The sequence below is a fragment of the Mus pahari genome, chromosome 14 (assembly GCF_900095145.1).
Source record: "Mus pahari chromosome 14, PAHARI_EIJ_v1.1, whole genome shotgun sequence".
Taxonomy (NCBI): domain Eukaryota; kingdom Metazoa; phylum Chordata; class Mammalia; order Rodentia; family Muridae; genus Mus; species Mus pahari.
The window spans coordinates 83,790,298-83,814,143 of NC_034603.1; the positions used below are offsets into that span (position 1 = coordinate 83,790,298).

General features: G+C 53.9%; 2 protein-coding genes across 2 annotated transcripts in view; one reads left to right on the plus strand and one right to left on the minus strand.

Annotated features, from left to right (window-relative positions):
• Positions 1-10,717: 10,717 nt before the first annotated feature.
• Positions 10,718-19,416, minus strand: Cygb (cytoglobin). The gene is made up of 4 exons (XM_021213189.2): positions 18,859-19,416; positions 14,891-15,122; positions 14,399-14,562; positions 10,718-12,104 (listed from the first exon to the last, which is right to left on the minus strand). The coding sequence occupies exons 1-4, from the start codon at positions 18,999-19,001 to the stop codon at positions 12,071-12,073; spliced, it is 573 nt and encodes a 190-aa protein (XP_021068848.1). The 5' UTR covers positions 19,002-19,416; the 3' UTR covers positions 10,718-12,070.
• A 2,644-nt stretch (positions 19,417-22,060) lies between these two features.
• Prcd (photoreceptor disc component) overlaps positions 22,061-23,846 on the plus strand; it is an 11,454-nt gene continuing 9,668 nt past the window's right edge. Inside the window, exons 1-2 of the mRNA XM_021211528.2 lie at positions 22,061-22,131; positions 22,369-22,437. Of these exons, the coding sequence (XP_021067187.1) occupies positions 22,061-22,131; positions 22,369-22,437 (140 nt within the window). The remainder of the gene's footprint in view (positions 22,132-22,368; positions 22,438-23,846) is intronic.

The following is a 23,846-nucleotide window of genomic DNA, read 5'->3' on the forward strand; positions in this document are numbered from 1 at the left end:
CAGCAGGGGAGCGGCATCGGCCTCTCAGGCAGGACACTAACAGTCTAGCTGGCCTGTGGGAATGAGTCGACTTTGTTATTTCAGATCCATTCTCACCTACACTCAATAGCCCAGTTGGTTACATTGTCACACTCCCCAGGCCCTCCACCCCACCTCCTGACAACTCACTCCTTAGAGCCCCTCCCTCCCACCTCCATCAAGGCCCTAGGGAACAGATTTGTTGACATGAAGGCTCAGATGTCGCCATTTCTCTACTGCACGCTGTAGCCATAGTGGTTAACGGGCTCTAAATTCCCGGCAGGTGCGCACGCCTCCTCTACACCCACCTAAGAGCTCTCTGGATTCAGGAGCTAAGGACATGTACACACAACTTTTATATTTTAATACGCCCTATGCTAGCCCAATGGCTGGGCCACTCCTGAACCTCCACATGGCTAACATACTTTCCCCTCTGATATCTTGTGTTAACACTTTCTAAAATCTGTACTTTATTTCTGCTTACCCCAGACCCAAACAGGGAGTGGCCTCTGGGGCAGCTTCTCCTTGATTCTCACATGGCTCGTTCTCTGTCTTCCACAGCTCTTATGTTTGTATTTTCTTTCCTTCTTCCCTAGCGATTCTTCTTCTTCTTTTTTTTTTTTTTTTTTTTTTTTTTTTTTNANANNGGGTTTNTCTGTGTAGCCCTGACTGTCCTGGAACTCACTTTGTAGACCAGGCCGGCCTCGAACTCAGAAATCCGCCTGCCTCTGCCTCTCGAGTGCTGGGATTAAAGGCGTTTGCCACCACGCCCGGTTCCTGGCGATTCTTCTTATTTCTCTGTCCTATGTTTCTTCTCTGAGAATCCTCAAAGTTCACCTCTGTCCCTCTGCCCAACCATTGGCCACTGGTTGTTTGTTTGTTTGTTTATTATACATGTAGCTGTCTTCAGACACTCCAGAAGACGGCATCAGATTTCATTATGGATGGTTGTGAGCCACCATGTGGTTGATGGGATTTGAACTCAGGACCTTCAGAAGAGTAGTTGGCACTCTTAACTGTTGAGCCATCTCGCCAGCGCCCCCCCCCCACTGATTCTTTATTGACCAGTCAAAAAAACCAACTGTTGGCAGGTGCCCGTAGTGGATGTGCAAATTCCCATATAAGCACAAGTCAAATCCTCAATAACTAGCTTGTAATGTTGGGCAAATCAGCTGGCCTTGGGGTGCTGAGCCCTCCCCTAAAAAGACACTTTACCCAGAAGCCACCAGCTAAAAGACCATCAGACTAAACAACATAAAAGCTTCAACTCTATGCCTTTAATCCCAGCACTCAGGAGGCAGAGGCAGGTGGATTTCTGAGTTCGAGGCCAGCCTGGTCTACAGAGTGAGTTCCAGGACAGCCAGGGCTACACAGAGAAACCCTGTCTCTGGAGAAAAACAAAGAGTATCAGACTTGTGTTGACTCAGAGTTTGGGGTACAGTTCATCGTGACAGGGAGGCAGGGCAGTAGCATGAGGCAGCTGGTCACTTGGCGACTTCAGCTGGGGAGCAGGGATGAGGGATGAGGGATGAGGGATGAGGGATGAGGGATGAGAGCTGGTATCCAGCAAGCCTTCTCTTTCTGCAGCAGAGGACCCCAGCTGGCGGGGCGGGGCCTCCAGCACTCAGGGCCAGGAAGTGAATCTAGGCGGTCCCAGGGTCTTCCCACCTCTGTTAAGTGAATCTAAGAATGCTCACAGAGGTGCCCAGAGGTCTGTCTGCCAGGTGACTAGACCCTGCCCAGTTGGTATTCGTTATCACAGGGACTCTATAAGAAGACGCCCAGCCTCATCAGTCATTAGGAAAAAAAAATTCAGAACCCTGGGGACCACAGTACCCGAGTTTGTGTGAACAGTTGGCACCCAAGGAGGAACCAGAGTGCCCTGAAGAAATAAGGGCCATGGACCTGGGACAAGGCACGTTGCATGCCAGGTGAGATTCCTTGTCTACAACAGAAAAACGACCACAGGTGACTAAGATACATTATAGTCATGAAATGCCACATACATGTGCCTGAGAAACTCAAGTTACAGATGCACAGAGATATCTTGAGTCTTACAAAAATTCTTTTAAGTTGTATTGATTGTGTGTGTGCCCCATAGTGCAGGGCATTGGGCTATGCACAGAAAGGCTGGTCTCCAGTCGAGTTGAGATGCTGAACCCTAGGACCCAGTGGTCATAATTTACCTACATGGGATGGAAGGCGTTCTCTCATGTCTCCTGGAACTCTGGCTCCTGTCTAAGTTACTGCCCCCCCCTCAGTCCCCACAAGAGAAACATGGCTAGTAGTCACATGGGCAATGTCCCAAGCTTCTGACCTTCAGGCTAAACTCCTCTCCAGTTACCTAGCAACAGAAAAGATAGCAGCTCATTTTAATGGGGCTGTTTGGCCCCTCCTTGCTCTCTCACTCATTTGTTCTCTTGATCTTCCTCTCCTCTCCTCCCCTCCCCCTCCCCTCTCCCCCTCTCTCTCTCTCTCTCTCTCTCTCTCTTTCTCCTCTCTTCTACCTTCTCTCTTTCCCCCTGCCTTTCTATAATAAAGCTCTAAAACCATAGACCGTCTCTGTTCAGCTCACAGACTCTCGCCTGTGTGAGAACCTCTCTCCCCTCTTCCCTCTCTCCCATAACCCCGGGGCTACAGGGTATCTTGAGTTGAAAGCATCTGGCAGCCTTCCTGTGTCCGCCTGTCCAGAGCATAGGAGGAACTCTGGCCGGACATGGGTCCTCCCTTCCCCCCTTCCCCTGGGCCCCTTTTTAGTTCCCACACCATAGCACACATGTGTGGGTCAAACTTGTGAATGTCCCAGGAATTGAACTCAGGTCTTCAGGCTTGGTAGCAATTACCTTCACCCTCTAACCCAGCAGTTCTCAACCTGTAGGTCATGATCCTTTGGGGGGCCCTTTCACAGGGGTCACATATCAGATGTCCTGCATATCAGATGTTCAGATCACGATTCTTTTTTTTTTTTTTTTTTTATTCCCACACCCCCAGATCACGATTCTTAACAGTAGCAACATTACAGTTATGAAGTAGCAGCAGAAATCATTTTATGGTTGGGGGTCACTGCAGCTTGAAGAACTGTATTAAAAGGTCACAGCATTAGGAAGGGTGAGAGCCACTGCCCTAAACCAGTTCTCTAACTTGCTGGCCCTGAGGACAGGCCTCTCACATTCTGAGCGTGACAGCACTCGGTCACTAAGCTACAGCCCAGCCTTTCCACTGAGATGTTTTATAATACTTTAAAAACTTTTAAACACACACACACACACACACACACACACACACACACACACACACGCGCACCCACCTGAGTGCAATGCCTACAGAGGCCATAAGAGGGCATTAATTGGCCAAATTAAAAGTAAAAAGGGAGGTTTACTGGGGGTAGCTCATGGGACAGGGAAATTGCCCTGTAGACATGGAGGAGGGAGGGAGAGAGGGAGGGAGGGAGGGAGGGAGGGAGGGAGAGAGAGAGAGAGAGAGAGAGAGAGAGAGAGAGAGAGAGAGCAATTTAGATTTAGATTATATAGAGAAGAGGAGGGTCTGAGGAAGGGGAAGCCCAGCCCTGGGAATGAAAAGTTGAGGGTAGAGGGTGGGGTGTGCCAGCCATACCCTGTAACAGGGAGGGACTGAAGGATGCTGGGAGAACCTGGAAGCCAGGTCTGCTTTGATATGTTAAATAGGCACCTCAGAGGCTTGTCCTGGGTCTGAAACCCAATGGGCATGGGATGTCCCTGCAGCTGGAGTGACAGGAGGTTATGAGGCATTTCACAAGGATGCAGGGGACTGAACCCTAGTCCTCTGTGCGAGCAGTACACACTTAACCAGTAAGCTATCACCAGCAACCTATTTGTTTATTTTTTTATTTTTTTTTACTATGCCTTTGTGTGTGGGTATATGTGCAGTGGCCAGAGAGGGTGTCGGATTCCTGATCTGGGGTTACAGGTTGATGACTACAAGCAGCCTGCCTCAGGTACAGGGAACTGAACTCTGGTTCTCTTCAAGAGAAGCAAGTGATCTCACCTGTAGAACCAGCTCTTATCATCTATCTATCTATCTATCTGTCTGTCTATCTATCTATCTATCTATCTATCTATCTATCTATCTATCTATCTATCTATAGTCAAGGTTTTATGCTATTAAGATTGGTCTAAAATTCACGGTGTAGCCCAGGCTGGTTTTAAACTTCTAACATCCTGCCTAATGTAGGGTAATGACTGTGTCTCCACCCACCAGCAGGTGCTTGGCTAATTAATAATCGGCACGATGGGGAGGGTGTGAGAGCCTCAGGAATGCCTGGCGCAGAGGTTGGGCACACAGGCATGTCCGAGAGGGCTTCACGAGGTGGGGGAGGTTCAGAACATGGAGACGCTCTTTTTGCTCTTTCTGTTGTTTTGTTTTGTTTGAGACAGGGTTTCTCCGCGTTGCTCTGGCTGTTGTGGAATTCTCTCTGTAGACCAGGCTGGCCTGGAACTCAGAGGCCACTTGCCTGCTCTGCCTCCCAAGTGCTAGGATCAAAGACACGTGCCCCCACAATCAGCTTTAAGAGTTCATCTCTTAAACCACAATTACGAAGCAGAGAAAACCAGCCTGGAATGCCAACTTGAAAGGATCCCCAACCTCCAGCAACATAACTCCTCCAAATCTACCAAAACAGCACCCCCAAGTAGGGGCCTCATATTCAAATGCCCGGGAATATGGGAGATACTTCACATTCACAACAATTTTCATAGAGAAGACTGGTTTGGTGTTATCACACTCTGTTCACGAAGTGCCCGGGATGGAACCCAGGGCCACGTTTATGGTAGGCAACCAACCAAGCTACACTTTCAGGCCCACTTTTAATGTCAGATGATCACGGGTACTGTATCGTGGTGACCCTAGGGTGTAGATGTACGGTGACGTTCGGGAAAGCCGCTGACTTCCCCGAAGTGGAGTGAAATAAACCAGTTGAACTGGATTTGTGCGGCGCTTGGCAGTTCTGGTGAGAACAATACAGGCCGAGGTCCAAGTACAAGTTGTGAAATGCAGGCTGTGAACTACACGGAAGCTATGTGAGCACTTCTGTTTGCATGCAATCTGCCGCATGCCTGATGGCCCGATTTTAATCCCTGGGACCTACATGGTAGAAAAAGGGAGTTAATGTCCAAAAATTGTCCACTAACCTTCATGATAAAAATATTTTAAAATTATAATGCTGGGCTGTGGTGATGCACTCCATTAATCTCTGTACTCTGGAGGCAGAAGCAAGCAGATCTCTGTGAGTTCGAGGCCAGCCTGGTCCACAGAGAGAGTTCCAGGACAGCCAGGGCTACACAGAGAAACCCTATCTTGAAAACAAACAAATAAACAAACAAACAAAAAATAAGATTATGAGAAAATAAAGATGAGCACTGTATTTTTTAATATTAATTCAATATTTTTCAAACAATGTTTCACATTTATTAATTTATTTTTTTGGTGGGGGCACACCATGCTGCAGGTGTGGAGGTCTGGAGGCCAGAAGACGGCTTTCAGGAGCCAATTCTCCTTCTACCGTGTGGGTTCTGGAGATGGAACTCCAGCCATCAGGCTTGTGCTACAAGCCATCCCACCCGCCCGCCCGCCAACCTATGTCTTATCTTTTAGAAATCTCATTCATCAGGGGCTGGGTCTGTGGCTCAGTTGGTCAAATGCCAGCCTAGTGTGACTGAAATTCTGGATTCAATTCTTCTATGTCTACAGAACACCAAGTAACTGGGTGTGGTGGCCCGTGGCATCAATCCCCAAACTCAGAGGGCAGAGACAGGAGGCTCAGAAACTCAAGGTTATTCGTGACTATATAGTAAGTTTGAAACTAGCATGGGATACCCTGGCTCAATAAACAAACAGAAAGTCATCTAAAGGACGTGACGGAGACTTGGGACAGGGGAGGTATCCAAGAATCGATGGGGGTGACCTTAGCTGAGACTCACAGCAGTGGGGACATGGAACCTGAAAGAAGTCATCTCTTGCAATCAGGCAGGAACCGCAATGGAGCAATAGGGACATCAACCCACCCAGAATTTATCCTGTCTACAAGAAATGCAGGGACAGGAGATGGAGCAGAGACTGAAGGAATGGCCAACCAAGAACTGCCCCACTTGAGACCCATCCCATGGGCAAGCACCAACCCCTGACAGTACCAATGATAGATACACTGCTATGCTCACAGACAGGAGTCTAGCATGGCTGTCCTCTGAGAGGCTCTACCCAGCAGCTGACTCAGATGGATGCAGAGACCCACAGGGAAACAGTGGATGGAGCTTGGGGATTCTTATGGAAGAACAGAGAGAAGGATTGTGGGCTCCAAAGGGCTAGGAACTCCACAGGAAGACCAACAGAGTCAACTAACCCGGACCCTTTGGGCTCTCAGAGACTGACCCACCACCAACCAAAGAGCAGGCACGGGCAAGACGTAGGCCTCCCTGAACATAGGCAGCAGATGTACAGCTTAGTCTTCATGAGGGCCCTAAACAACTGGAGTGTGAGCTACCCTGAAAGCTGTCGCCTGTCTGTGGGATGTGTTCTAGCGGGGCTGCCTTCTCTGCCCTCAGTGAGAGAGGATGCACCTAGTCCTGCACAGACTTGATATGCCAGAGTGGGGGATACACAAGAGGACCTCCACCCTCTCAGAAGACAAGGGGCAGGGGGAAGGATTGTTGGAGAGGATGACCAGGAGGAAGAGCAGTGAGCAGAATGTAAAGGGAATAAATAAAAATAAAATAAAGGAAAAAAAAAAACAGAAAACGACAGAAGAAAAGACATTAAAAAAAAACAACAACAACAACAAAAGCAAAAAATCGCAACAATAACCACAACAAAAACCCTGCCAGGTAAGGTGACACACGTCTTTAATCCCAGCACTCAGGAGGCAGAGGCAGGAGAATCTCCGAGTTTGAGGCCAGCCTGGTCTACAGAGCAAGTCCAGGGCAGACAAGGCTGGCTACACTGAAAAACCCTGTCTTAAGAAAACAAAAAACTAAACCAAACCAAACCAAAAAACAAACCTTTTTATTTTTATTATATTTTTTTAGAGACAGGGTTTCTCTCCAGAGACCTGTCCTGAACTCACTCTGTAGACCAGGCTAACCTTGAACTGACGGCCTCTGCCTCCCAAGTGCTGAGATTAAAGGCTTTCAGCTTCTACAGCACCAGGCCTTCCTGGATGCTGCCTTGCTTCTTGCCATGATGATAATGAACTTAAACCTTTGAACCCGCAAGCCAGCCCCTATTAAATATTGTCCTTATAAGAGTTGCTTTGGTCATGGTGTTTCTTCACAGCAACAGAAACCCTAGCTAAGACATAGCATTTTGCTATATGGCCCAGACTGTCCTGGAACTCACTAGGTAGCCCAGGCTGGTCTGGAACCTGTGGTAATCATCCTACTGAAGTCTACCAATCAGGGCCTTTCTAAAAGAGCCCCTGAAGCCCGGGATGGTGGTGCACACCTGCAATGGAAGAACTTGGGAGATGAAGGCAGGAGGGTCAAGGTCGAAGGGAAGGAGCATCCGTGACCTAGAAAGCGTGCCCACTGGACACACCAAACATGCTGGTCCCCCGACCTTGGGCTCCCCAGATTCCCAGATGGTAAGACATAGATCCCAATGCTTTATGAGCTCCCAGTACTCAGTACATTTCATCAGTGCCCACACCTTCTGTTTCTCTATGGACTCCCCTTGCCCTCTTTCCCTCTGATTCCACTCCATCCCTTTCTTGACGAAGGCTCCTTTCTCATTGGTGCAGACTGCCTCCTGACCTCATCCATGTATTCTTGGGTTCATCTCTTCTGTACCATCACCACCCTTGCCCTCCACGAAGGCTTTCTTCCAAGGCAGCCTCGACAGGGCCTAAGGTCCCCACCTTGCCATCTGCCTGCAAAGCAGCCGATGCTAAGCTCTGACACAGCTGGACCCTGCCTGCAGCTTCAGGGCCTCTGCCCTCTCCCTGGTCTTCCTTCGCCTTCCNCCCCCCCCCCCCTCAGAAGAGGACATGGTTTCAGACGGTCTCCTTGTTGATCCCATCCAGTCCTGAGCCGAAATCTCAGCCTTAGCACCTCTGAGATGCTTGGGTTGGGATGAAGTATCCAACTCCACGGAACTCATGCGCAGACCCGCTCTTGATGGCTATTTGGCCATTTCCCTCGGAAATGATAAGCCCGAAGTCACCTCTGCTCTCCTCTGTCACCCCCACCCCCACCCCACATCAGGAAACTCATTAAATCAGCCTCAAAATTCAATCTCAAAGCTGCGTGTCATGGTGGGTCTGTATGATCTTATCATTTCAGAGATTGAGGGAGAAGGGCTGTAAGTCGAAGGCCAGCCTGGACCACACAGTGAGAACCTGAGCTTGAGGTAAGCTCTAGGAATCTGCATCATCTCCCTGGGCTTCCCTATCTGCATATGTAGAGAAGGGTCAGCCTGTATAAGGCTGGCTGACCTGGAACTCACTACAGAACCAAGGTTGGCTTTGAACTCAGGATCCTCCTGCTTCTGTTTCCCAAGTGAAATACATGTTATCTGGGGCCAACATCTTCATTTATTAACTTTTCCCACTTGGTTAGTGCGGGAAGATATTTCCCGTAGCTAGGCAAGTCAACTTTTGTTTTTGGCTCAGGTTTCAGCAAGGCTGCCTCCCTTACGGAGGAAAAGTGGAACCAGAAAGCCTGCGGGCTAAAGATGGATGCTTTCTTGGATGAAGTTCCTGCTCGTGCCAGCAGGGGTCACTGTGGAGCTGTACTGGGGGCCTCTTTGTCCGGGAAGCGGTGGCAGTCTCCTTGGGATGCTCCCCGCTGGTTGCCCACACCCCCGTGGCTCTGAGCTTGATCTCACCAGGGGGAGCTGACCCAGTTGCTCTGCCTCTCACTAAGAAGGCTGACTACTTGCGGAACACAGAACAAAAGCCTGAAACCAGGAGTCGCCTGCATCCTCCCCTATTCCTTCAGCATCTCCGGTCCGGGGGGACGCGGGGGTGGGGGGGATGGCTCACATCCTCTCTAGAAGGTAGGGATCAGGGAGAGTTCTTCTCAATAGCAGGTTCCAGGATAGCTCCAGTTTTCCACCCACGCCATTCTCAAGACTTCTGTGGGGAAGCCTTCTCGGAGATGACGCTCCATCTTGACCTGCTGACACTCCACCAACCAGCTCTGGCTGGACCTCAGGGATCAGGAGGCTCAGAGGCCTTTTCTTGTTGCCATGGTACACCCCCCCACCCCCACCCTTCTCCATCTCCTCCCAGTGTGTCTCACGGGATTCCTGCTCAGCGGCTCGGTTTGTCCTAGCGCTCCTGGTTCTCAGCGTCCCGCCAGCCCGAGGGTTCCGAACACCTTTCTTGCGCCCCGCCCCCATGCTCCTCCCACTGCCTTGCAAGGCCGACTTTTGCTTAAAGGAATTAACATTGTGTCTTGCTGTGTAGTGCTCCTTCCCAGGCCTCTCTCGGCTGGGAGCACCACCACACCCGGGCTTCCTGTTTTCAAATTGAAGCTCTGAAAGATTTGCCCTCTTGCCCAGAGTCACACAGCAGCGCCGCCGACTGAGTGCGAACTCGGAGGCCACCAGTCTGGCATGCTCCCTCTCTGGAAAGGCCTGGCCTGCGCTGCCCTCTCTGCACCCTGCATCCTCCTTTGGTTCCTGGCTCACTCTTGGCCCGTGTGTTTGTGTTGCTTTCTAAGACTGCTATTTATTTGTTCTTTGGATTTCCAGCGAGTTCTCTGCTGTGCCAGGCCCAGGAGATGAAGAGAGACACGCGGCCTACATTCAAGTACACGGGCTGGGAGACAAGACTTTCCCGTGTTAGCCGAGTCCTCTCAGACAGCCTGAAGCCCTCCCAAGGGGCAGAGCGGTTTCCGGTTCTCCTGTACCCCTCCCTATGGTGACCTCCTTGGTCCCTCCTCGGAGACTTGATGCTGCTGTTGTGACCATTGCTGGGGGGGGGGGGATGGACAGGCCTTGCTCAGCCGGGCTTGGGAAGAGGTTCTGGGCTGAGAGCTTAGGGTTGAAGGTTAATTCCAGCCGGCTCCCTTCCTGCTGATCCCGGAAGCCTCGGGGCCTATTCAGCATCTCCAGTGAAATGTCTGCGCGCAAGCCTAGAAGAAGATTGAGGTTTAATTTTTGGCTACGTGACTAGTGCCCACAACCAGGGCCCCGTCTGTACGGACATCTGAACAGTACTGCCACCCCACCCCACCCCTTTTTGAGGCAAGGGCTCATCATGTAGCCCAGGCTGTCCTCTAACTTGTAACCTCCTACCCCGGTGTGGTGGGTGCTCGGATGACAGGTGTGTGCTACCAAGCCCAGCTCTGACAATACTCCCTTCGTCCCACACTGACCCTGTCCTTGCCAGATTTCCTGGCTGGCTTTAAACTTGTGACCCCCCCACCCCCACCCCCATCCCTCAACCTCCCGAGAAAGCTCTAAACCAGATAGTCCTAGCTTCTGCGAAGTTTTAGTAAGACAAACCCATCCCCTTGCTCCTCCAAAATCCAGCTTCTGCCTTTTTTTTTTCTTAGCCTCTGAGCAATCGACAGTCCAACCCAGAGAACGCCCCAGGAGCAGCTAGAGCCAGCACAAGGGAAGGGGTTCCCTCCATGGAACTGTTTTCAGTGAAACTGCCCTTAGCTAGAACTGCTGAGGGGAAAGAGGGGTGAAGGCAGGTCCAGGAAAAGATCAAGCAGAGGCCAGATACAGGAAGAACAGACTGGTTTAATGACACAGCTGGATCTGGTTACAAACATCAGAAACTACAAAAAGACAGGCAGTTACAGGAAGGCTTCGCGAGGGTGGGACCAGAGGGGACGCAGGCACGTTAGCCACAGCAGTAAGACATCCTCCAGGACAGTACACGTGACCAAGGGGTACACACGGGGTTCCCAGCGATGTTAAGAAGACTATGTGGAGAGGATGAGCAGGTGGCCCCAGAGGAGGGCAGGAGAGAGAGGCCCTGGTCTGCTGAGGCGTGTGAGGAGAGCCCCTGGTCCTGTGGCCTGGCTGCTGTCTGAAGTGAGTGGGTGAGGCTGACATTCTAGGGCTCCACACTGAGGCTGCCCCTCACCCCCACCCCCATACACCGGACACATACACTGGCCAACATCCCGCTGGGATCTCCTGAACTCTTAGTGTGTGCCCCGGTCCTTGCCCTTTCCAGGACAAGCCAGTCAGGCAAACCCTTGGGGAGGGGAGGGGAGGGGAGGAGAGGGGAGCCAGATCTTCATGTTTTGTTTTCTTTGACCCAAGGTCTTCCTGTGTAGCCCGAGCTAGCCTGACACTCACCACCGTGGAGACCAGGTATAGACCACCTGACCTCAGACTCGCAACGATTGTCCTTCCTCTCTGCCTCCCAAGCTCTGGGGTTCTCTTGTTTTGTGGGGGTAGGGCAGAAATGCAGGGCACTGCATTGTAGAGGCAGACTGAGTCACCCCAACTCTCCCACCTGGCCCCTCCTCTCGTGCTGTTGTCAGCTTTCACCCTACTCCCGGTAGAGCTGCCTAGAAGTATGGCCAGGGTTCTTCTGGTTCCCCACGGCTGGGCAAGACGTAGGCTTCTCGGCCTGCAGGTGCACGCGATAGATATGTATGTGTGTGTTATATATAGTTATATAGAGATCGTATATAGAATATATCTGTGTATATGGTAGACGTGTGCGTGATGCTCTAGAGATGGCAAGGAGAACCTGCATGCTGGCGGGCAGAGTGAAGCAGGGATAGTTCCTTTCTGAAGTGACTCACGGGCTTGTCCTCACTTCCCACCGGCCACTTTGCCAGGTCCCTCTCTAACAGTCAGTAGAAAAAGCTAAGAAGAGTGTGCCCCTGCTGTGAGGCAGAGGGATTCCCCTCTGCTAGATTCAGCATCCAGGGAGCCAGCCCCACCTCCCAGTAGCCTGGGGGGACCACAGCCATGATGAAGGCCTCCTTTCGGGAAGTCGAGTCAGGGGTTCCTCCAGCTTCCTTGGCACCCAGAAATGGAAGGTCAAGGCGTGTCTTCAGAAGTCGGCCTTCTGCCCAAAGTGCTGCCAGGGAGGGGGGAGCTGGGAGGGGTCTTACGGCCCTGAAGAGGGCAGAGTGGCTGGTGGGCTGTGAATGAGACAGGAGATGAAGGTAGCAGGTTACAGGGGTCAGTGGGGAAAGGTGTATGGGACACCTGGGGGACTGGGAGAGGTGACTTGGGGGGTCACAAGATGGGGCCCTTTCTGCTGAGAGACCCAACACCACTGCACCCCTCCCCCATTACCTCTAACCTCACTGTGCTATCTCAAGTCAGTTTGGTGGCTCACAAGGGGCCTGGATCTGTCCCTCTAAAACGTGACCGGCGTCAGATATGCTTGCCCACTGAGGACAGAAGCGCTTCACACACTCTTAAGATGTCACAGGGAGGGCTAGCCTGAACTTGTTTTCCATTCATCTGGTAATCGGCTGTGCTGCTTGGCCCAGCAGAGCGAGTGCTCCCTGGCTTCTGTGTGGTAATGTCTTCATCCGTGAAACTCCCTTTAGCTGGGCGGCCATCACATGCCCCTGCCCCAGAACCCCTCCACCCACACAGAGTCACACAGCCCGGGAGCAGAGACAGTTCAATAAACAGTGGTGTCTGGCTCACTCTGTTTCCCTGATAAGAGAAGTTGGACAGGGCCCTTCTAGAAGTTGGCCCTGAGACTCCACCCCACCCTGTGAGGCAAGGAGATCCTGGCGGTAGGTTGGGTCTCACAGGCTGTGGCCCATGCTCAGGCCCCCAGGATACCAGAGATGGGGATGATGGCTATCAAGGGAGGAGGGGATGATCCCAATGTGACAGCTAGGGAGACCACGTGTGGGTGCTCAGACCCCAGGGAGAGGTGGGGAGAGGTGGCTAGGCCCTGGGGTATCTGGTGCCTCATCATCTACCCCCATTCAGCTTACTAGGACCAAAGGGGGACAGACGCTTGAGGTTTGGCTAGAACTAAGTCCCTGGGGTCCAGCTGGGGCAGGAGGGGCGGGAGAGCTCTCTGGCCATGTGTTTCTGATTCACGGGGCTGGCTGGCCAGCTCTTCTCTGCAGTCCCTCTAGGCCCTGTAAAAAGCTCTTTTCTCCAAAAGCAGGAAGTCTTGTGTCCGTGGCTGTAAACAAACTCATCTCAGGCTGCAGAGCCTGCCTGGGGAGGAGAGTTGGGGATGGGGGTGGGGGTGGGGGTGGGAGGTGAGCCCCTCTGACATCCAGTCTCCTCCCTGGTCTCTGGAGGTAACCTCAATTTTCCAGCCTGGCCAATGCCCTCCTCTGGCAGGTAAAACTCCAGGGTCTGGGGCGGGCTAGGTCCAGCTGTACACATCTGGAGCCAACCTGACAAGGAGCAGTAAGGAGCAATTCCTGAGAACTGTCTGCTCTCCCGGGGAGCTGCTGATGTTGGGGAGAGGCACAAGTGGACTGGTTGGTCAGTGGCAGGAAGGGCAGCAGACCCGGCCTCTCCCTGCCCTTGGTGACCTCCGAAGAGCTGGGCGGGGAGGCCCGTAAACAGGAGGTGGCACGGGGACCTTGGAAGAGCCTTTTCCATGGGAAACTGCTGGGAATATTTCTCTACGACACGTGTCCCAAGCCGCTGGCTGACCCCTGGTTCCTGTTCCCGCCTCCGCTCTCCTCCTTCCTCCTTCAGCCCTGCCTCTGCCCTTCCATTCAGCTCCCAGAGTCAGCTCCCTCTTGGAGGTCTAGGGGGGTCTGAGTGTTCCCAGCCGCTGGCCACATCCAAAGGCCAGCCCAGCCCTCGCTGGCTGGCGCTTCCAGCCAGCAGGAGTCACTGAGTCCGGCCACCCTGTTGGAGCCTAGAAGTGGGAGCCTTCCACTGGTCAGACTGGAAGTAAATATCCCCCTAGTTTTGTCCATGTGAGTGACACCCATGTAGGTCCCTTGTGGGCCTGGGCATGTGTATGTGTCCTCGTGACCTTCCTGGCTCCAGCTCTGTTAAGGCAACCGGTGGATGGAAGTACAGACTGGTCACAGTGAATGGGGAACAGGCCTAAAGGATTGGTACCAGGGAGGAAGGGTGGAGTTGGCCCACCCTGCTCTGAGCCTGAGGAGCCCTCGCCCTGCCGGGAAGTCATCATAACCTTGGCTGATCTGAGTCGTCCCTGCTCCAGACAAGGAGAAGCACTGCCCAGATAAATCTACTTGGAGTTCACAGCTCTGTGTAGCCAAGAGTCAAGGCTGGACAGGAGCTGGCCTGCAGTGAGAAGGGCGCTGTCTTACAGGCCCTCTGCCTTGTGTCTGCTTCTCAATGTGTCTGCAAGCCTGAAGGGTTCCTGACACAGCCTGTCAGTCCCTGGTCCCAGGAGAGATGGGAAGCCCAGGGGACAAGAAAGGACACCGCAGGGAGGCTGCCCAGCCCACCCTCACCCGATCCTCACATGGTGGTGTTGGGGACCTGCTGTACCCAGCCCACTTCCTTGTAGGCCGCGGTCACGTGGCTGTAGATGAGACCTCGAAGTTTGGCCCAGGCTTTCTGCGTCTCCACAGGGAAGTCATTGGCAAACTCCTCGGCGATCACCTCCAGGATGACCCCGGAGAGAATCTGGGGGGCAAAGGAGGGAAGGTGGGGTAAGCGCCTGGGCACTCTGCCTCCCACCGTCCCCAGGATCCCTGCTAGGATCACGCTGGCTTGTGTGACACAAACTAACAGCCTGGTGGTTACTAGAGACCACGCTCTCAGGACAAGGACTGCACTGGACTGGTTCCACCTCTCTCTCCTGCTGTGCTGCCCTTCTGGCCATGGCCTCTCCAGGGGAATGGGCTAGCAGCATGGAGGCCATCTCTGCTATTCAGGAGCCCTCCAAGTGCTACAGGTTGTAGGGAGCTATGGCCCAGTGGCCTGTGGGTGATGGACAAGAGTAAAGACATACCTTAAAGTACATAGGCTCCACCTTGTGCTTGAGGGCGTGGGCCTTGCCAACCAGGGCGAGCACAGAGGAGACCTTGTCCGGATCATGCAGGTTCTCCACGACCGTGTTGAGGGCCCCCATGACCCGGCAGGCGTGCTTCCGCAGCTGGGGGCTCCTCTCCATCTCCAAGGGATCCTCCATGTGTCTAAACTGGCTGAAGTACTGCTTGGCTGACGGGAAGTTCACAAAGAACCTGGAGGGAGGAAGGGGGTGGGTGCTGAAGCAGGAGGCTGCCTCCGAGTCCCTCCGGAATGGCCAAGATGGAGGCAGGGGAGAAGTAGTTATGCCTCCACCCTGGTAATGGTTCTTACTCTCATACAGAGCTGTCCATCCATCACAGGCTCTCCCTCTGCCTACACTGCCTTTGCCCAGAGTCCCCCTCTGTCCCAGCCCGACAGCTGGACTTAGCATCCGCCAGCCTTCCTTCCCATGATACAGTGGGATGCCTGACACATGCCCCACGTCAGACCTGCTCCTTTCTGGTCACCCAGGGTGGCTGTCCCTCCATGGCCATTAGTGCCACTGGGTGGTTTTCTCTGCTACCCTCTTAGTCTGTCAGACCAGACCCCAACCATAAGCAGAGGGAGGGTCTCACAAACGCTCTGACCCATCACCCCAGCCTAGGGCGCTCCTAGCTGGGACTCAGTGAGTGTTCTTCAGAAAGAATATATAAAGTGTCCCGGCCTGTGCCGCTGGGTGTCATCATTCCCTGAGACATTAGAGGAGCTCACAGCTTGTGGCTCAGGCCATAGAGTCTGATATGGGGGAGATGTAGAACATCCGGCTGGCCAGTTCGTTTGTGGCCACAGCTGGTTTTGGCAGGAAGATTCTGACAATGGCTAAGAGCATTGTCCACGTGGAGAGGGACAGGGACCCACTTGGATGCTGAATGTGACCTTGGACACATTATGACCCCTCCTCCTGTCTGTGAAAGTTTGAGAGAGGTTCTGTTGCTGGTTTCTTCAGATGAAGAAGTGGGTGTGGACCAAGGTGGCAGTGGGCCTGAAAACACCAGGACTTTCCCAGAAGTTTTGTAATGAGGGACAAATGAAGAAAGATGCCCCAGGGACCAGGGAGACCAATGTGTAAAGTCACTCAGAGCGCAAGCCTGGCAACTAAGTATGATCCCCGGAATGTATAAAACCCAAAGGGCGGGACGCTATGGCACATGGGTAACCCTAGCACTCTTTGGCAGTGAGACAGAATCCCCAGGGAACAGAGCAGTGGCAGAAACAAGAGAGACTCCTTCCTGAACAAGGTGGAAGGAGAGGGAACTGGCTCCGGGCTGTTGGCCTCTGAGCTCTACGCTAATGCTGTGACGGGGCGACACGCCCCCACCCCTACACAAGATAATCGGCACCTCAGGCTTTGGGGCTTTCCCAATTTCAATACAAAAAATAAATAAATTTTATTTTGGCTTGGTATGCTGCCATTTGCAAGGCATCTCTTACAGTGTTCAGGTGGCACAGCGTAGAAGCAATTGTGTCCTTTCCCGTGAGGGCATCCCAGGGAACAATCGCTGAGCATTTACTATCTGAGCATGGCTCTGCTACCCATCCCATCTTGTGGCTCAGGAACTGGCTGCTCCCCAAGGTTACCCAACAGGCAGGAACCAGTCCTGAGCACAGGTGAGTCTCTTGTCTCAACCCAGCAGCAGCACTGTATGTGGCCCAGAGCGAGGAACTTCCCCAGGAGTGCTGCCTAGCATCCTGGCTTCTCCAGAACCTGTGTTTCCTCCCACCCATCCCTGGCTGGCTTGAGCTGCTAGGGAGAAGCCCCAGCAGTCAGTCTTGGGGAGTTTCTCAGTTCTCGGAGGCATCTGGGCTTCCAAGAGCCTGAAATAGGCCCATCTGCGTGTGAGGGGGAACATGTCAGCATTACAACCAGGCGGGAGGGGGGTGATCCCTCCTCAGGCTTCTCTCTGACATGAGTGCAAACACGGGGGCTGCTTCAGACCCTAAGGCTCAGCGCCCCCCTCCTCCACTACACTGCATCTGCCAGGAACTGCTGCTGGAAACCTGCTTCCTCCATGCACCTACCCTACAGGCAGAGTGGGTGGTGGGGACAGAAAGGGAGAGTGGTCAGAGGGCCTGGCCCTACGGATGAGCACGCTGGGCTTGTCAACAGGGCTCTGTGACCAGGATCTCTGGATGGGTCCCGTGTGAAGCTGTGAGAAGCTAAGGGGTCTTGGCCTTTCCCCCTTTCCATTGGTCAGGCCTGGGGCAGACAGGAGCAGAGGAGTTGGTGGCATCTGGAGCCACAAGGGAGTGGCCGATGCAGTGGCCCAGGTTTGTCAGTGTTGGCTCTGTAGAGTTAGGTGAAGTGTGGTGTTCGGCTGCTCGGCCAGCCAGATCTGATTGCTGTATCAGGTCTCCTCGGGTTCACTGTGGGCCCTTGGGTACTATGTCTATCAGTAAAAGTCTCTCCCAGCCAGGCCTGGTCCCTTGGGTGTCAGGGGGTGAACCGAAGAAGATACAGAATGAGCCCTACTCTCAGATCCTGTCCCTCTTCTGTCCACCCCCTCCCCCTCCCCCCATACCTGGAGAAGCAATTCTCAAGAATATCTCCAGGTCCTCCGGGCCTTGCCTTGTTTCCACGTGTGCCCTGTGGGCCTAAGGGGTACGACAAAAGACGGAGAGCAGCCCCCTGGGGATTCGGACTGGCGTATCTGCGGCTCTGTTCTCCACTGTGTGCTTGTGTGTGGGTGCCCACTCTGCCAATCTGGGTCTCCAAGTGTCTGCAGCTTCAGGGTCCCAGTGACCCTCCTTGGTTTGGGTCACCTGGGGGCAGTGTTGCTGGGTTAGAGAACTCTGAACTAGCCGCCCCTTCCTCTTCTTCAGGAATCCTCCCCTAACTCCGCCAAAGTGCTTTGACTCTCTTCCTCCAAAATCTATTTCTGAGTTGGAACCCAGGCATATCGGTAGGGAGCAGGGGAGGCCCCAGGCTTGCAGGAGGCAGAGGCAGAGAGAGTAGAGGAATCAGAAAAGGGGTCGGGGACCGGAAAACAGCTGCATCACAGCTGTCCCGCCCCCGGGTTCCACCCTATCTCCGCACAAGGCTGCCCTGCTGTCCTAGAATTGAAAGCTTGGGGGCTGAGGGTGTATGTGGGGGTTCAGCCTGAACCCCTGGGTCCAGCGCGTGGAGGAAGAGTACAGATTTGATTTGTAACTAGAGTCAGTCTCTAGTTTGTGGGGCTTGGTGACATTACCAGGGTGCGGTGTATAAATACGGTGTCACTTGGGGGTGGGGGGGGCGGTCCTCAGGGATACTGGGGGCAGATGCTATACTTCTTACCTGAGTGGGGTCCAGAGTGGGGCCCTGTCTCCTGAAAGCCGCCCCCTCCAAGCCAAAAAAACACTCAACCAGGATTGCATCCCAGGAACCTGCCGGCTTCACTCCTGTCTCACCTACAGTTCGCCCTGGCCTTACTTTTGAGGGGGCGCAGCTGGGAAGCTGGGCCTCTTGACCTTTACCCCCTGCTCTCTGCTGTGTTCTTCTGAGGGGCCCAACTGGACAGGGAGTTCTGTTTCCTCTTTAAGCCCCTTCCTGTCTGAGCCTCAGTTTCTCTGCCTGCCTCTCAAACGGGGAGCTCCTACCATTCCCTTTGAGGGCTGGTCAGATGCTGGAGCATACATCTTAGTGGGATCACTAGGGTCACTCGCGAGGAGGACCGACTGGGATGGGTGAGTTCTGAGGCCAGGGAGACCAAGCGCTCTCCTGCATCTAGTTCCTGATAATGAGCCCCACTCTCCGAGCTAGGAAGGCATCAGCTAAGGTTTCCATCGCTCCAAAGCACCCCTGTCACCGCGACCTGTCCCCAATCACTGGGGAGGTGGCCCCGGAGCTCGCAGCGGGCCGAGCCCGCCTCTGCCCGCAGCCGCTGTCACCCTCCCCGTCCTGGGCCCCGCCAAGCTGGGAGCGACACCTACCTCACCAGGATGGCCACCCCCACGTCCTCGCAGTTGGCATACAGCCGGGCCCACGTAGCCTGAACCGCCTTCCTCTCCGCCTCGGACAGCTCCTCGCTCCTCTCCCTACGCTCTATCTCCATGTCGCCCGGCACTTTCTCCATGAGCAGCTCCGAGCCCAGCGCAGCTTCGCTCGGCGGCGGGCGCGGGGAGCCGAGGCCGGTGCGTGCGAGGCGGGCGGGAGGGCGGGCGGGCGGGCGCGGAGTAGAGCGCCGGAGGGAGGGAGCGTGTGTCTGTGCGCGCCGGGTGTGTGCGCGCGCGGGTGTGCAGGGTATATGTGCTGGGGGCGGGGGACTGCGAGCTGGGGGCGGAGATGTGGTCTGCTGGGGAAAAAAATGTTAAAAAAAAAAAAAAAAAAAAAAAAAGAATCCGCTCCAAAAACCCCAGTCCTGTTTCGGGGAGTCAATTTTGGCAAGGTGAAGGTTAGGCGGGATGGGAGTGTCAGGGCTGGCTTCTGCCCTCCTGACTACCCACCCGCTAGCAAGGCCACCGCGGTCCCCGCTGGGAAAGGTAGGTGTGGCCAATGTGCAGAAGGGGCTGGGAGGATCAGGGGGTCAGGCGGTGATGGGCAGCGCCGGGTGTACTGGAGTGCGCCCCGGGCTGCTGCGGAGCTGAGGGTGCGGGTCTCAGCCCTCGACGTGTGGTGTCTGGACGTGTGTGTGTGTGTGTGTGTGTGTGTGTGTACACCCTTCACGAGGTGGGGAATCTGCCTCGAAGTCAAACACATCCAGGCATCGCCTGCTGGGGAGGAGGAACTTGCAGACAAATCTGGGCTTCCCCTGTAGCCCCGCCACTCCTGAGCCTGAGACTGGGCCGAGGCACCCGTTGTCAGACGTGGGGACCTCAACTTCTGGCAGGTTTAGAGCGATGGGCAGTCTCTCTTCCCATCTGCTGGTCCAGCTGGCTCTCTGAACTTGTGCACATGTCCAGTCTGGGGAGCCAGAGCCCCATGCTCCACTTCCCTCCCCACGCCTGTGAGCACGAAGTCCTGAGATAGGTAGGCAAGAACCAGACACTGTTCTGAATTACAGCCCTAGCCTTGGTGGAGCAAAGTTCCACAGAGAGGCAGTCAGTCAGGTATGATGGAGAGGCCCTGGGGAGCCAGAAGTCCTGAGTAAGGCACTGGACTGTGAAGACATTTGTCACCATCGAGAGTTCAATTTGAGAACCGGAAGGCAGGTCCTTCATCGCTTTCATCTCAGTAGACTGCTCAGGGAGAGGTGACACTAGGACAGCGGGGAGGACTGAAGTCTTGAGAGACCCAGAATCTGCATCCTGCCAGCAGTTGCTCAGGCCTGACTGTAGACAGCAGGAACCCTGAGACCACGGAGGGCCTGCCTGGCCCTGACACAGATAAGTAAACTGTCTCTGGTTCTCCTCAAGGTCTCAGTTCTCTGGTTCTCAGCTCACGATGAGGAATCCTGTTGCCCAGGAAGTAAGTGGCTCTCCTCTTCAGCTCTGGTCCCTGTTGATTTAAAATCTTTAAAGGTATTTGCCCTACAAACCTTGATGGTCTGAGTTCCGTCCCTGGGACCCACAGGATGGAAGGAAGAGATTGACTCTTGCAAGCTGTCCTTACACACACACACACACACACACACACACACACACACACACTCATAAATAACAAAAAAAATTAAATCTAAAAATCACAGACTTGAAGGTTCAGTCACAGAGGGTTAGCAAAAACCTTTATAGGCCCATCAGGGCGCTCCCTGGAGCTCAGGGTTGGGGTGTCTGCTGCGACTCCTGGGCAGGGGGCATTACCGCCCATCTTGCTTAGGAAGGAAAACTGAAGGTTCTAGAGAGGTGGCGGGCCAGGTGGGTTTAGGTCCCAGAGTCACTCAGCCCTTGTCTCAGCCCTGTGATGCTGACTCGAGCCCTACTGCCCAAGGCAGTACCCAGGAGGTCCAGGTGGAATGTGCAAAGAGTATTTCTGTCGATTCTCAACTTCTCCTCTGATTGTTCTATCTCCATAACATAGGATTATATTGGTACAGTAGTCTAGTACATAATTGATAAGCTTATAATTTGTATCTAAATTATATAAGATTGTTATATAAGATAGAATTTATAGTTCTGTCTGTGTGCACACCTCGACTCTGCCTTTTACTGCAAAGGGAGTGTAATTAGGAAAGCTCAGAGGGTGCAGGGGAGGCCCCGAGCATGCACACACACACACACATGTGCACATGCGCACACACACGTACATACACACACTCTCACACACACATACACTCACATGCACGCACATATTCTCACACACACACGTGCTCGAGCACACACTCACATGTACTCACTTGCACACACACTCACATGCATGCACTCTCACACACACATACTCACATGCATGTGTGTGCGCGCACACACATGCCTTGGCTGCGGCTGCCACAGTGCAACTCCCCTGTCTCGCAGCCCCAGTCCCTGAAGACTGGCAAGCTTTCATGTCAGCAGCCCGGCAGAGCTGGCTGACGGCCCATCCTTCTCTGGCACCTGCATGTTCAGATACCTCCTGTGATAGCTCACTCTTTCTCTCCCATATGGGAGACTGAACTTAGGGCCTTGGAACCCCAGGCAAGTACTCTGCTACAGAGTTCTCTCCTCAGAGCTCTTTGAGACACTCTCATTAGGTTTCCCAGGCTGGCCTCAGAGCTCTCTGGAGCTCAGCCAGGCTTTGAACTTGAGGTGCCCCTCCCCATCCCCAGTGGCTTACAGGTCTTTGTCACTGGGCCAAGGCCCCAGATCCTCTTTGAAGCTATCCTTGATGCTTCTAAGTCCCCAAGTGCTCTGCAGGTACATTTAACAGTGTATGGAAGTAGCTTACTTAGCTCGATTGCACTACGTGCCTTGATGCCAAAGCCCGGATAGTAGTGAATGTTCTGGGTAGAACATTCTGGAGAGGCACTCAGGGCTACCTTGCATGTCTTGAAGGAGGCTGGCTTACTCTGCCACTAGAGGGGAGATCTTGGGCCTGGTGAGTTTAATCTCTCTTCACAAGGTCAGGTCTGCCCACTCCACTAATCAGCTTGAACCCCTAATCCCTTCCCGGGAACTTCAGGAAACACAGAGGTGGCTTGGGAGAGGTAGGCTGGCCATTGTGGCCCCCTGGCCTGTGGCCTTCTCCAGCGGAGTTGGTCGTCGGTGGGGATGGGGCAGCTGAGCCATGTGCACCACCCTCTTCCTGTTCAGCTTGGCCATGCTGTGGCGCCGTAGATTTACCAACCGAGTGGAACCGTGAGAAACTGATGGGGCTGTGGATTGGGGTTGTGGGTGGGAGGGACCACTCAGGGTGAGCAGATCTGGTCTGGGAAGGAATTCAAAGGACATCCTGGAGGGGTCCGTCCCTCTTGGAGCTGGTGGTGTGGGTTGGAGCAGCTAGAGCATTAGTCCTGAGCTGCTGGACTGTGGTAAAAGGGTGGAGCAGGGGCTGAGCACTGCCTACAGGTTCTCTTGCCTGCTCTTCCCTTCCAGAGAGCCCAGCAGAGTGGACGGGACAGTCGTGGGCAGCGGCTCAGACACAGACCTTCAATCTACCGGCAGGTGAGAGTGAGTCAGGGGTGGGGAAAGTAGTGTTAAGGAAACTATTGGTGTGTGTGTGTGTGTGTGTGTGTGTGTGCACTCAGGTACCGTGTTCTAGCCCTCACCATAGTTAGGTGGCAGAGGGAGGTCCTCCCCCCCCTTTCTGAACCAATGCTGTGTTGCTTTGCTTCTGTGCTGTGAGTGTGGGGCAGTCCCCAGGAGGACCTTCTGTTGGAGGAGCAGGGAGCAGAGGGGGGAGGCAGGAGCCACTCTGGGTCGATTTGCTGCTCTCTTGTCCTTGGCCCTCCTCCTCCTCCTCCTCCTCCTCCTCCTCCTCCTCCTCCTCCTCCTCCTTCCTCTGCCACCGACGGGCTCTGCAGCTCCGTTGCCTGAACCTCCAGCAGGATTCGCTGTCCAGTCCCCAATAGAAGGCGCAGGAGGTGCATGACGTCATCGACACTGAGTGCCATTGGCTGGGCTGCCCCTGCGGGCAGGACGCTGTGCTGTCTCCAATGGCCTGGAAGTTAACTCTTCCTTAGGTTGCAGCCATGTGGCCTTTGGGGGGGCAAAGTTGTGCATTCTTCTAGACCTTTCCTTCCCTGGCTTACCAGAGTCTCCATGCCCGTCAAGACACTTCAAAAGTGTCAATTTAGTACCTGTGTGTAAGGTTATGTCCCATGGACTCCCTAGCATGGGCAGGATCCCAAGATCAACTCTCACTTTTTGTGAAAACGAAGGGCAGGAGAGATCCCCCCCCCGCCCCCCCTGCTCTGGGATTCAGGGCCCACAGGAGGAGGGTGTCCTTACTAACTTGGCTCGGTCAGTATGTGTGGGGTAAACACACACCATGCTCCCTAAAGCTGGAGTTGTGGAGGCACAGTGGGACTGTCAACTTGTGATAGCTGCACTCCTGAATACGTGGCCGTCCTCCCATCTGCATGGACGTCCTCCCGTCTGCATAGCCGTCCTGGCTGCATAGCCGTCCTCCCATCTGCATGGCCATCCTCCTGTCTGCATAGCTGTCCTGGCTGCATGGCCGTCCTCCCATCTGCATAGCCATCCTGGCTGCATGGCCGTCCTCCCATCTGCATGGCCATCCTCCTGTCTGCATGGCTGTACTCCTGTCTGCATAGCTGTCCTGGCTGTGTAGCCGTCCTCCTGTCTGCATGGCCATCCTCCCATCTGCATAGCCATCCTGGCTGCATGGCCGTCCTCCCGTCTGCATAGCCGTCCTGGCTGCATAGCTGTCCTCTCGGCCTCATGGCAGTCCTCCTGGCTGAGTACTTGATGGGTGCTTTATGTTTCCCTAGACCTTTCTCTTTTTCTTTCTTTCTTTCTTTCTTTCTTTCTTTCTTTCTTTCTTTCTTTCTTTCTTTCTTTCTTTCTTCTTTCTTCCTTTTTTTTTTTTTGGCCACCAAGTGGGTGCTGAG

Bases quoted from the DNA above. Each gene is read 5' to 3' on its own strand.
- Cygb (XM_021213189.2), bottom strand. From the start codon at position 19,001: ATGGAGAAAGTGCCGGGCGACATGGAGATAGAGCGTAGGGAGAGGAGC. The intron at 14,563-14,890 runs GTATGTCTTTAC...TTTGCCCCCCAG, and splicing joins TGGAGCCTATGTACTTTAAG to ATTCTCTCCGGGGTCATCCT. The intron at 12,105-14,398 runs GTGAGGATCGGG...TCTCATTCACAG, and splicing joins CAGGTCCCCAACACCACCAT to CCCACCAGCCACTCTGCCCT.